This window comes from Sebastes umbrosus, chromosome 14 (genome assembly GCF_015220745.1).
Source record: "Sebastes umbrosus isolate fSebUmb1 chromosome 14, fSebUmb1.pri, whole genome shotgun sequence".
Lineage (NCBI taxonomy): Eukaryota > Metazoa > Chordata > Actinopteri > Perciformes > Sebastidae > Sebastes > Sebastes umbrosus.
In genome coordinates, this window is record NC_051282.1 from 19,624,142 (window position 1) to 19,638,071 (window position 13,930).

The window sequence follows — 13,930 nt, forward strand, 5'->3', positions numbered from 1 at the left end:
AACCGGCACAGCAATATAATATATAAGTGGGCATTTTAATTTACCTGTTATGGTTTGTTATGCACATCTAAGCCTGTCTGTTGCATACATATTAAGACTGACTTAGTTTGAGGTAAGAAAGTGAACCATCCTCTCCCCCCTGGCTAAGCCTGAGGTGAGAGCTTTGTTGCTATGGCAACAATCTGCTAGAAGGTCATTTAGCTATCTGTTAACTATTGTAACTGTTTATCCTTTACTTTTAACTATGTTTTAGCTATTTCAACCATTTATCATTTACTTTTAGCTAATGTTAACTATATCAACTGTTTATCCATTACTTTATCTAACTATTAGCTAACTATTTCATCTGTCTATCCATTACTTTAACTATTAACTAGTTAACTATTTCATCTGTTTATCCATTACTTTAGCTAACTATTAGGTAACTATTTCATCTGTTTATCCATTACTTTAGCTAACTATTAGGTAACTATTTCATCTGTTTATCCATTACTTTAACTAACTATTAACTAGTTAACTATTTCATCTGTTTATCCATTACTTTAGCTAACTATTAGGTAACTATTTCATCTGTTTATCCATTACTTTAACTAACTATTAACTAGGTAACTATTTCATCTGTTTATCCATTACTTTAACTAACTATTAACTAGTTAACTATTTCATCTGTTTATCCATTACTTTAGCTAACTATTAGGTAACTATTTCATCTGTTTATCCATTACTTTAGCTAACTATTAGGTAACTATTTCAGCTGTTTACCCATTACTATTAGCTAAGTTTTAGCTATTTAAACCATTTATCCATTACTTTTAGCCAATGTTAACTATTTCAACTGTTTATCCATTAACGTTACTTTTAGCTATTGTTTCTATTTTCTCCAATACTTGTGTGGTGAATGGATGTATTAAAGGTGCGGTGTGGTGTCGCTGGTTGATGTTGCATCCGCCATTTTTCAGTCTTCCATTAGTCACTCATATGAAAGCTTTATGCAACAGATATATTTAATAGTGGAGCGGATAACATCCATTTTTCAATCAAATCGTGCAAATAGTGATACAAGCACCAAATGTGGCATGATGATTGCTGAGGGGTCACTAATAAGCAAATATAAACGACTGGCCACTTGAAAATCCAAAACAGCGGCCATTTTTCAAGATGGCCGCCAAATTGACTCACTCATAATGATTTATCTCATAGAAATGAATCTACTTGATCGATTTGAATGATCTTGGTGTCAAATTATGTTTCCTGGCATGCTGGATCTAATTTTGATAGTTTTAACAATTTTAACTGCAATATGGTGGCCATTTGTTTTAAGATGGCTGTCAAATTTACTTGCAGAGAATATTTTTCTTAATAATCTTAATAGCTAATTTTTAGCCAACTATTTAAACCATTTATCCATTACTTTTAGCTAATGTTAACTATTTAAACCATTTATCCATTACTTTTAGCTAATGTTAACTATTTAAACCATTTATCCATTACTTTTAGCTAATGTTAACTATTTAAACCATTTATCCATTACTTTTAGCAAATTTTTAGCTTACTATTTCAACTGTTTACCCTTTCCTTTTAACTAAGTATTAGCTATTTTAACCATTTATCCATTACTTTTAGCTAATGTTAACTATTTCAACTGTTTACCCTTTCCTTTTAACTAAGTATTAGCTATTTTAACCATTTATCCATTACTTTTAGCTAATGTTAACTATTTCAACTGTTTACCCTTTCCTTTTAACTAAGTATTAGCTATTTTAACCATTTATCCATTACTTTTAGCTAATGTTAACTATTTCAACTGTTTGACCATTACATTTAGCTAATATTTAGCTAAATATTTCCACCATGTATCCATTACTTTTAGCTAACTAGTTCAACTGTTTATCCATTAACGTTACTTTTATCTTTTATTTTTATTTTTGTTATTTTTATTTTTATTTTTATTTTTATTTTTGTTTATAGCTTATTTTGTATATTGTATATTCTTAAAATTTCAATTTTTTTTAATTCTATTTTATTCTAACATTTTTATCTATTCTTTTGTTATTATACTGTTTGACTTGCACCAACATAACCAAAGCAAATTCCTAGTGTAAATCTCTTACACCTGGCAATAAACACAATTCTGATTCTGATTCTGATTCTGATTCTGATTCTGATCTATTTGTTTTATGCCAGACATTACTGAATTCACCACGTGGTTCAATAAATGCTGTTGACAAGTAATTTTAATATTTCCGACACTACCTGAACGTCTCATTAGCTCAACTACATGGAGCCTCTGGGTGGCGCTCCTGGGCCGTTCTGTATGCCGGTAAAGGGTGAGTGAGGTGGGCTAGTGTGTGCGGACCGGGCCGGGTGGACTACCAGCTGGGTGTATGTCGAGAACAGTCCCCCAGTCTCTCTCTACACTCAATAACTGGATGGAGGTTACAATCTGAGGATCTGTTTTGGTGGAATAAAAACAGAAACAAAGAGGAACCGGGGGATTACCAACCTACTAAAGAAAACAGGATGTAACAAACCGCAGAGCAGAATGTCAAAGTGGAACAAAAGAGACTTCTTCTTGGTTGTTATTCTCCTCCGTGATCCGAGTCTCAGCGGACTGACTGAACTAACCAGCAGCTAACCTGGCTAACGTTAGCTGAGTTAACGCTACAGCTACATTACAGGTATATAACAAGCTTTAAAATCTTCCTATTTTATATAGAAAGTGTTAAATGTACCACAGTAATCGAGAGACTATGAAGCTAACATTACAACCAGATCATCGCCTTGGTAACAAGTTGACATGGTAACGAGCTAACTAGCTTCAGGTCGCCCTAGCTACTGTAATGTCAAGATAGCGAGCTATTCTTGTCGTAATTAGTATTTATACTAAATGTTATAATGTAGTATGGACAGCTGTTAAATGATGTGTTGATTTAGATGAATAATTATATATGTTTTAGTCAAACTAACACTTATAACTTGTGCTATATCTAAAGCTAGCTAGCTAGCTTAATAACTTGCTAGATGAGCAACACTGCTTTTTGTTTTTGTTTTTCATCTTGGATACAGACAGACTTTATGACTTTATTCCCCTTCTCTGTGTGTTTTTTACAGCTTCCAGCATCCTTTGCTTGCCTATATTTGGTGAGTGGATCTCATCATTGACATTATTAGCTCAGCCATGGCAGCAGTGGTGAGCTACTCTCCACCATGGTGGGTGAACCTTCTGCACAGACTTCCCCATTTCAACCTCATGTTCGAGCAAACGAGCAGTGATTTCCAACCTGAGGACTGGACATATCAACAGGTAAACAATATACCTCACTCACTGACACCCCCTTTTGCCATGTATCAAAAAGACCCTAGAAGTTATTATGTCCATGTCATCCTACAACATGTTTGTTTCAGTGTTTAGTTTCAGTTCAGTGTCCACCTTCTGGAGCAGGATAATAAACACTTTCTCCAAGTCTGCAGCCTTAAATTTAAGTTAAAATCTATTAGTATTTCTCATTCTTCAGTGACAGATGACCTGTCTGCACCTGTTCCACCTCTTCACCTTTTGATCCATGTCACCATCTGTGTGTGTAGCTGTTATGTCCATGTCTTGACCTTTGCCAGACACCAACCAGCTGGCATCCTATAGTTCATTTTTAACAGTCTCTTCTGCACTATATTCACTTTTTTTAATAGTCGTGTATCACAGCTGTTATCCTGCACTATATTCAGTTTTAACAGTTTTCATCATCTACTTGTATTTTTATATCTGGTATATTTTTTTGTACTTTGCCTTACTAACTTTTTTACTGCCTTTTGACTAACATGTTTTGCACTATGGAACTGTGATGCTGGAAACTTGAATTTCCCTCGGGATTAATAAAGTTACTATCTATCTATCTATCTATCTATCTATCTATCTATCTATCTATCTATCTATCTATCTATCTATCTATCTATAGTGTGATCCAAGCCATGTTCCTCCTATTTAATCTATATATAATCATAACCTGTATTTGCTATATCACGTGAGGGGCATTTGGACTCTGAAGCACATTTGCAAAAAACCCTCAAGACGTCTAGATTAAAGAGGTTCAACTGATCCATAAGTAGACTGTACAGCCTGTTGAAGAGCTCAGACTGGGGGAGGGGAGAGCAGCATGGCATTTGTTCACATGGTTAATATTGAAGAGAATCTTTAAATTTAGGTCAAGTGGTACTTTTTCTTATTGCAGTGGTACTTTTTGGCTGGTGTCTAGCACTTATTATGTTCTAATTTATGCCATTGGTTTCTGTTACGCCTCAGTTGGTGTGCAGGTCATACCTCTCACAACAGTGATTGACAAAGACTCTAATTAGCTTTGACCCACAGGATCCAGGCAAATGACTCTGCATGTATCCTGTTTGAAAATTAGAAAAATAGGAACACTGAATGTGTCAGATGGCACAGCATTAACTTCAGATTAACCTTAACATTCAACAAAGAAATCCTACAAATCCTGTAAATCCTCCAAAGAAATTCTGTGGAAACTGTTGATTCAAAATTAACTTAATCTACTGTCCTGTAAGATGGGAAGTTATATATTTTGCTATGATAAATAGTTAAATGCACCGACATCATTTGACCCTAATATAATAACAACTGTCTTTAATCAACGTAATGGACTTTGTTTATGCTGCTCCTTTTTCAAAATGCATTATTGCCAAAAGCTTCTGTGGTGGTGTGGTTTTTGAAAGGCTCTGGGAGACTGGGTGATGAGTGTGTACCATTATAGTTTCAGAGACTATTGAGGATGAATTTCAACACAAGTGAAACATTGGCAGACATGGGTGGAAGGCATAGGATAATGGTGCGTCCGCTTTACTGTGGAAGTGTGATTCAGAAAATGCAGAAGTGAATCATGTCTCCTGAGAAACGGGAAGACGTATTCCAGGCAAGCATCAGCGTCAGCATCGGAGATGTGTTAAAACTTGTTCAGGCATTCATGTTGGAAAATTACATGAATCCAAGTTATGAAAGTATAAACATCCTTGTTTCGCTTAGACTAACTTCATGGGTGTCACATATTTGCTGTCAGATTTTGTTTAGTTGATCCATGAATTAGTGGGAAGGATGATATAGTTCAGACAAAATGAGCATTTAAAGAAAAGAAAAAGCTCATCATTGTACCACCTCACAGTTGTTATTGTCCAGCTCTCTGAGGTATGATTGGGAGCCTTTTCCAGGATACAGGAAGGGTTCATTGGCTGGATAATGGCTGCAGCTGTATGTATTTGGCGCTGAGTGTGTCCTGCTAGAAGGTCACTATAAACAACTGTTAAATGGATAAGAATATTCAGTGGAAACATAATGCATAATTTATTAAAATGCACAGGTAGTACAGCAGTTAGAGTACATTATGTCACTCCCTTCACACCGTTATCACAACAAGAGCAAAACATAAGAGGTCATCATTAGACTGGCTTACTAAACCATAATTATTAACCCACTGTGATGACAGGCTGCTAATTATTGTCAATGCAATGCTCTCACTCAGGCGTCAGGGGAGGTCTGGATTTGTCAGCTGTCAGTGGTGCTCACTATAAGACATCACCTCTTGCACAGATGATATTGAAGCAATGCACCAAAAGTAGCATTCAGTAGGGTTATAGTTTTTACTCCTGGATTCACTCAGTGAGCTTTGTTTTGTTGAAATGTGCAGAACAACATACAGGAGCAATGTCATTCAGTGGTATTTGTGTCGGATTTATAATCCAGTCTGTCAGTTGTTCACAGTATCACTGTCAACACTAAACAGGATTGGTTCAAAGGAATAGTCTTGCCAAATATTGTGTTGTGAAGACTGTGCTTTGAGTCTGCATTTGTTCCAAGATTGAGTTCCCTCACTGACGTAAAACAGGTCGACAGCCACTGCATCAGGGTGTGTCAGTCACTGTGATGATGATGCATCGCTGAGAAAATTGAACAAATAGACCAACCCTAGGCTTTAAGAAAAAAACAAAAGTGGCTGGGTGGAAATCTGCCACAGCCGTGAATCCTCAGGAGTATACAGTGAACACGGAGGCCCTCTGTCTGACCTACAAGTGGAAGTGCTGCTGTTGGCTGATAGGTTTGACGATGATGATAGTACAGTATATTGCTCTACTGTTGATAGCTTTGAAATTCTGGCAGTGTATGGTGTTGATAGTTGTAATATGCAGCAGCAGGTATTACCAGCTTTGTCTTGTTGAGTTTTTAACTTAATTGAAGGTTTTTGTTTTTGCTGTTTTCTTTCCCACAATTAGTGCCATATTTATAGTGCTTAAATGAACAGGCTGTTCTGTTCTTCAACAAGTTAATCAAGCACCTTTTTGTTTTCAAATCACGGAGAAAGATGAGTCATCCTCATTTAGAGAGGTCTTCTCCTAATTATAGTGTGTGCTCCACTCATTTGTGCCAAAAAAACTTGCCTTCAGTTTAATTTAGGACAAAGATGAAGAGTGAGCTGGTTTGCAACGAGTATAATTTATCAAAGCTTCTGATGCACACAAATAAAAAAAATAATATATCCTGCAGATAAGAAGGCAATGCATTTGTAGCTCTGTGCTCGTCTTCAAGACTACTTTGTGGTGTTTCTCTGTGGGACACAGAAGCCCATTATCTCCACTGTTATTGACGTGAAAGTGGTATTAGCAGCAATGAAGTTTCCATAACCCCATCCCTCTGTCCACCAGTCTATCCTGTTACTGGGAGGTGTGGCGCTCGCCTGTCTGGCCCTGGACCTCCTGTTCCTGCTCTTCTATTCCATTTGTCTGTGCTGCCGGCGGAGCAAAAGTGAGGATCAGCCCAACGCTGACTGCTGCTGCACGGCCTGGTGTGTCATCATCGCAACACTCGTCTGCAGGTGAGTGTAAATACATGATCAGAGTGGTGAGGATTCAGTCCATGTTTCCCAAGCATAGTTACATGTCCTCATCATTTAATACATGTTTGCTTTTATCCTGAAAACTAATTTCAGAATATCACCAGACAAATTAGTGCAGCTCTCAGAGATCTTCCTCGTGTTTCGATTTGTTTGGGTTTGACCACCTTCATGCATCCACAATAGTGGCAAGAGAGGAGAGCGAAACACATCTTGCTGTAGCTCACATGCCGCGTCCTGCTGAACATGTCTTGTAAGATCACAACAGGGTTTTGATGACTTGCCAGAGAATCAACAAAGAGAAGAGTGATTCATCTTTAAGATGCTTACTGTATGCCCTGTCTGCAGATGTATCGTTGATGCTTGCTACTTTGCATTCGCACACCCAGAGACAAAGATACCGGAAGAGGCAGGACACCAGTCATCAACTGACCAATATTATCGAAATATGTAAATTAGATGTAAATGAGATGGTCAGCACTTAACATGATGCAAAGCTACAGAAAGCTCCTCTGTATCATTAAAACACTAAACCAACAAACAATAACTCCAGGAACATGCAATGTAGTAATCGCAACAATAGGCACAAATTAAATAAAAAAAATATATATACTTGCATATATCGCAAATCACCACAATTCACAACACAAAATGATGCCACGGTAAAATTAAATCACATTTCTATAAAACAACTTGGACTTTATTACCCTAAACTGAGCAGGCAAAATGTACACACAGACTGATGGCCACACAATTGCATAGGTGAACAAGTTAGTTGTAATTTTGAATGAAAACTGCTGCATACTCATCCATTTTGGTTTGTAGCAGTCACAAAACAACTCTGCAATCCTGCTGGGACCGTACCGTAGTTATGTGAGGAATTATATTTGTATGTGTGCACACTTAAAGCACAAAGACTATAGGAGTGTTACATGCATTGGTTTCAATTTTCTGCTTTGTTATTTTTAATTTTGGAAGTAGATGGTGTGAGAGCCGTACCATCTGGATATGCTTTCTATCCTTGAACACTGCATTTGCTTCCTGTTTTCCTCATCCTGTTGATGGGCCGCTGGAGAGCCATCACTGTTGATTCAGAGTAGCACAAAGAGCTCGGGGACCTGATGAGTACAAGAACTGCATTACAATCGCTGTATCTGTGTGTGTGCTTGTACACACGCACAAATGTGTTTTAGTGAAAGCAGGAAAACCCGATTCGGAGAGATCATACATTTCTTTGTTTTGTTTTTGTTCTTTGATGGGAGTCCATGCTTGGCGTCTTTTCACAAAGGACTGCACCACTATTAATAATATTCATATCATCACAGCAGGGTGGTTGTTTTTGTTTTTGCTGTTTTGACGCTGCTCCTGTTCACCTTCTTCGAGTGTGAGAGGAAGAGATTACAGTAGCAGCACTCCAGGAAGCAGGGAAAACCCATTGATTCACTGAGTGCTGTTGGTCTGACTGCTGCTACTTGATAAAGTCCACTATGGCACAGGATGGGGGTTAGAAAAAAAGACCAACAGCTGCAACACGGGACGAGATATCGGTTCTTGCTTCAAATTGCTTCCAGGGCACAGAAAGAGAGTTTATTTTTTTGTCACTGAAATATACAAAGTAATAATCCCAAATTGCACACAAATAAATTATCAGAATATTGTATTTATAGTTGTTGATGCACCTATAGAAACTGTTTCCCATACAGTTGCCGCCGGAACTGTTTTTCTGCAACCTGAGGCCTGTCTGTGCAAATGAGAGCTGATCTCCTGCCTCAGTACGGCCTTTGTGAGCCGTAGTGTGGGGTTTGGGGCATAGCTGGTCCATTCCTCTGGGTTTCCATGGTTCTGTATGGAGTCTTTCTGCTGGAGCTGAAAGGGGCCTGTTGACTGGGGTCTGAACCGACAGGGTTAATGTGGAGTTCACACGCCTCTCTCTCCCTGCCTCGCTCGCTCTCTTCTCTGTCTCCTCTCTGTGTCTTTTTTAGCTAATCCCTCCTCCTCCTCACCACCCTGTCTCCCCACCCTTCCTTTTGTCTCCCCTCAGCGCTGGCATTGCTGTCGGTTTCTATGGGAACGGCGAGACTTGTGATGGAGTGAACCGGCTGACGTATTCCCTGCGCCACGCTAACCGCACAATCACTGGGGTGGAGAAGCTGGTAAGGGCGCAAATTATACCAACGTGTTTAATAATTCATCGCCCTTCTGCCACGAGCATCCCTGGTTTCCCTCCACCCCCACCAGAGCTTTTTACTTCATCTCCATCATGACCTTGTTTGTCCCTGTGCCGGCTCTAGGTATATGAGAGTACATCCTCATTGAACCAGACGGTAGAGAACAATCTGCAACAGCTTGAGGGCCAGTATGCGAAGCACGCGGACTACCTGTCCATCATCCAAAAGCTGCAGGGCCAGCTGGACGAGCTGGTCAGACAGATGGTGGAGATCCCCTTCTGGGACAACAGCGACATCTCCCTGGAGGAGCTGGCCGTCACGATTGAGCTGTATGACTGGTACAGGTAAGACTGAAATAGTGCAGTCCAAGCAATCATTCAAACAAAGAGTGCCCTACAGAATAATGCAACTCATAATATATTCAGCTCCTGTGTGATGCTGCAGAGTAAGGAGTGGCAGCAGCAGCAGTGAGCAGCGCAGACAACAACAGACTCATGTGCTACATCTCTTTATTAAACTTTCATTGCAGACACACACTGTTTCAGTAATTCCCCGGCTTGTGAGGCTGTCGCTCATCTCCGAGTTCACATATTGTCAAAAATCTGAAAGTTACTTGCTGTCTTCCCTGGCAAGACAGTGTTTGCCGAGTGCTTTGCTGAATTAGGAAGCGCAGATAACAAGGAATGAGTCGTACTTGTTCAGCAGCATATCATTAGGCAGCTGACTTACCAAGAATCTCAAACCTGCACTGAGTTTGGTAGAAAATATTGAAGAGTTGTAATCCCTCTGGGCTGTATTGAGTTTGCTTACATGTATTCCTAAAATTATAAATAAGTGGGCATGTCTGTAAAGGGGAGACTTGTGGGTACCCATAGAACCCATTTTCATTCACATATCTGGAGGTCAGAGGTCAAGGGACCCCTTTGAAAATGGCCATGCCAGTTTTTCCTCGTCTAAATTTAACGAAAGTTTGGAGCGTTATTTAACCTCCCTTGCGCCAAGCTAGAATGACATGGTTGGTATCATGGATTTGTAGTTTCATATGATGTCAGTATCTTCATTTTTTAGTTTTAAAACTGAGCCAAAACCTCTGAAAGATCCATTTACGGTAAAGAAATTAGTGGCGTTAAAAGGAATTTGCGTTATTATCGCGTTAACTTTGACAGCCCTACTTAAAAGAAATTCTTCTTTTTTATAAACATGTTTGTTTGGTTAATTGTTTATAGAATAAGATTCTTGCTTTTATGAGCTTATGAGTTTGATCATTATTGTGCCTGCTGTAAAGATTGTTTCATTAGGAGATGGTATGCTCATGCTGTGCTGCTCTCGGCCATTTGTTGGTAATGACATTTGTCCTCACAGGTGGCTGGGCTACATAGGCCTGCTACTGTTCGACGTCCTCATCTGCCTTCTGGTGCTGTTTGGCCTCATTCGCAACTCCAAGGGAACGCTTATCGGGTGAGTCTCATCACGACATCATGGCCACAAGAGCACTTAAGGGAAAATGGTTCTGCCCTGGGAGACTATTTTAGCTGTCGTCACAGAATGAGCGGCAATAACATGAAGCCTTCAACTGATCAAGGCCACCTTGTCATTATAGTTTAGTCGGGATGAATTTATGCCCTATGAAATATCAGCCCAGTCACAATTCATTTAGCATAATAGACTCTGATATCCTCAGTATTTGGCTGATAACTAATGCCAATTTATGATGCACTTAAATCTACAGGTTTGTCCTTATATTTTTGGTTACTGTTTTATATTCAATAGAGCAGCTATAAAAATGCTATTTGCATTTTATAGGCACTAAAAGTCTGCTAAAGAAAACTCTCTTAGATCTCTTAATGTTTGCCAAGTTTTTCCTTTAATGGTAGATAAGGGCAGACAAGCTAATATGTAATCAAACAATTAATTTGTACATAGTAACTTATGTACACATCGATAGCAAGACTTGTAGTTAATTGCCTTGTATTCAGTATTTTCAACAATACATAGTTCATGCACAATTTCAACACAGCGTTTGGAGATGAGATTGATATTTTACATACAAAAGAGAAACTGCTCCAATGTGATGCATGAGAAGGCTTGACACATCCTAAAGGACCAACTTAATTAGCTTAAACAATATATCTCCCGCTACGCTGTATGGATTGTTGTCGTACACATGAATAGTACTGCTTCAACACTGCAGGTTAAAGGTACTTAAACTTCTCACCTCCTCCTTTCTCTCTCTCCAGGGTGTGCTTGTTTGGCGTAGTGGCTCTGGTAATCAGCTGGCTCACCCTGGGGCTGGAGTTGGCCGTCTCTGTGGTAAGTGTCTCCACCAGAGCGTGATCCTGTTTTCCAGGTAGAGCTGCACAGTTCATTACGGATAATTGGGTAACACGATTTTTGTGTGCTCAGCCAGTGACTGCAGAAATTGGCCTTGGAGAGGGGCATTTTATTTCTCTCAATCTGTACAGTTGAAGAGTGGAGATGTTGATGAAATGTTGCAGAGTGACAAGAAAAATAGAAACACGTGTATGATGTAATGTAAGGCAATACAGTAACCTTTCAATAAGTACAACCGCAACGACCCCTTCCAGACATGTTTAAGACATACAAATACTTGTATAATGTAATTATTATATCTAACCTATGCTAATATTGTTCCTTTCAAAAGTTTGAGTGCTAGAGGCAAGAAGTCTCCTACTTTACTGAAAAGTACTTGTTAAACAAACGTCTGTTTTATAGACATGTCTAATTTCTGGCTGATTGCCGTCCAGTCCCTTCCCTTCTTCCCCCGTCCAAGTGGATGAATTCCCCAATCTAGATTCTGGATATTGTTTATCAGGACATTTGTAATGCTACATATTTGATTGATTCACCAGGCATCGTCAGGCTTAGTGTTGTCTGTAAATATTCAACCTGTTATTATTCTACTGTTTGATCTTTAGGCTGAGATTTAGTTGAAGACGACAGTCTGATGCCGCTGTGCTGTATGACTGTACTGCTGCAGCCTCCCACTCAAGCTGGCTAAGCTAACTTCTCCATCAATAGTAACTGTCACAACATAATTTAGCGATTTTCCACACTGACAGTCAATATTCATGTTTATTAGTGTCTCAAATCTCAGTGTGAAAGCTTCGGTTAACCCACTACACAACAGCTTTTCTATATTTTTCCGTATCTCTACATATGTGACGGTGCGTTTCCTTCCCCCAAAAGGGGGCGCGGCCTTGGTGGTGACGCAATGCCGGTCTGGACTATAAGCAAAACACATTTTATTTTTTTGTTGAATCTACTACATTAGTCCTAATAACAGTATACATTTCACAAATGCCGTATTTGGTTGCATCACAATTGTAGGGTTTTATATTTTTCTCGTCACACTGCGTTTTCCAGATATGTTTACGATCAATGGTGGTGAGACAAGCGAAATAATTGGGATTAGCATTGTAGCCATAATATCGCAGCCATTGTTCACAGAAGACCAAAGCAGCTGATTTGTCTGCCTTACGGAGGACCGAAACGACTTTATTGATGCTGGGATGGAGTCAGCCTGTCACGTTGTAAACATGTTTATACAGCTATAATCAATGACAAATCTGGTGTATCACTCCAACTATGTCTTGTTCATTTTTAAGTCTTTATTTTTCTTGTTTTTTTCCTAGACCTCCAGTGACTTCTGTGTTGCTCCTGACATGTATGTCACCAAAGTGGCAGACCAGTATGGAGTCATCAAACGAGGTATGAATCACACACGAGTCTCACTCATATGGTACTGAGATTATCATGTTGTTACGAGTTTGTTTTTGTATTCTCTGCTACAACTCTTTGGGAAATGGTGAATATTAGTCATCTCATGTTGTAGAGGACACATTAGCATGAATAGTTTAATCCCCTCCCCCTTCCTGGTCTCAATGCTCTGATTATTGTGCAGCAGTGAGGCGGCATTGTTCTAAAGAGCGGGGCTCGGTCTCATCCCATAAAAAAGACTCTAAAAATGACCCGCCACATCTGCGGCAGGGTCAAGGGGGCAATGATCTGCCTTTTTAAGCAGTACAGAAGCCTCTCTAACACGTCTTGTTTTAGTAATTGCCCAATCTGTCCCATGATGGGGTGCGTTTAGGGGGGAAAATGAAAGTGCCTCTTGTGTGTGTGTGAAGCAGAGTGTATGGGGGAAATAAGAGCAGTGGAGAGGAGGATCAGAGAGACATTATATGTCCTACACCCCTCTTCAGTTCTTAGAAATACAAATGAGAAGATGGTGCTTAGAAATACAAATGCCAAGGACTTCCTGCCTACTTGATATTTTTTTTTTTTTTCAGCTTCACAGTTTGTCATTTTCTGCTATATGGTGATTGCTGAATAGACAAACCAAGCTTTTGGTTAGTCAGGCGAGAGCATCAGCTGTAAGTGCTGTGATTTCATCTGAACCAAAAGCACCAACCTACTCTCTGCACTATTGTGCTGCAGCTATGAGGCTGTATTTTCCCCCAGGGCTGATTCGTACAGTATGGGGGGTTTCTGTTCTATTTTTTCCGCTGTAACACATGCTAACTATTCAGCCGTTAAAAGACATCTATTTATAGTGACATAGCAAATTGAAAAAAAACATATAGCACATAGTTACGTCAGCACAGTTGACATTAAGTGATACAAGAACGTCAGTAGTTCCATCCGTTACCAAGAGTCAGACTCCGAGGAATCTGCTCTTCCTGATATTTCTGTGTGTGGGTGTAAGCTTGCTCAATATGTACTTCTCTATACCGGAAATCCTCCTCTCATCATGAGTTCGCCCAACTGTGTGGGAAAGAAGCTCCTGACACAGCAGTGAGTGGACGTCACTCCCACCATGCGCTGGGTCGGCGGTGGTGTTCTCACAGC

General features: G+C 39.5%; 1 protein-coding gene across 4 annotated transcripts in view; it reads left to right on the forward strand.

Annotated features, from left to right (window-relative positions):
* Nucleotides 1-2,299: 2,299 nt before the first annotated feature.
* The window catches only part of ttyh3a (tweety family member 3a), a 25,351-nt gene continuing 13,720 nt past the window's right edge, over nucleotides 2,300-13,930 (forward strand). For 2 of the 4 annotated variants that reach the window (XM_037792100.1, XM_037792101.1), the window contains exons 1-8: nucleotides 2,300-2,678; nucleotides 3,112-3,304; nucleotides 6,706-6,875; nucleotides 8,935-9,046; nucleotides 9,185-9,405; nucleotides 10,424-10,519; nucleotides 11,299-11,371; nucleotides 12,715-12,790. In XM_037792100.1, coding sequence (XP_037648028.1) covers nucleotides 3,179-3,304; nucleotides 6,706-6,875; nucleotides 8,935-9,046; nucleotides 9,185-9,405; nucleotides 10,424-10,519; nucleotides 11,299-11,371; nucleotides 12,715-12,790 — 874 coding nt within the window. In that variant the 5' untranslated portion in view covers nucleotides 2,300-2,678; nucleotides 3,112-3,178. The remainder of the gene's footprint in view (nucleotides 2,679-3,111; nucleotides 3,305-6,705; nucleotides 6,876-8,934; nucleotides 9,047-9,184; nucleotides 9,406-10,423; nucleotides 10,520-11,298; nucleotides 11,372-12,714; nucleotides 12,791-13,930) is intronic. The other 2 variants (XM_037792098.1, XM_037792099.1) reach the window with 1 other exon arrangement.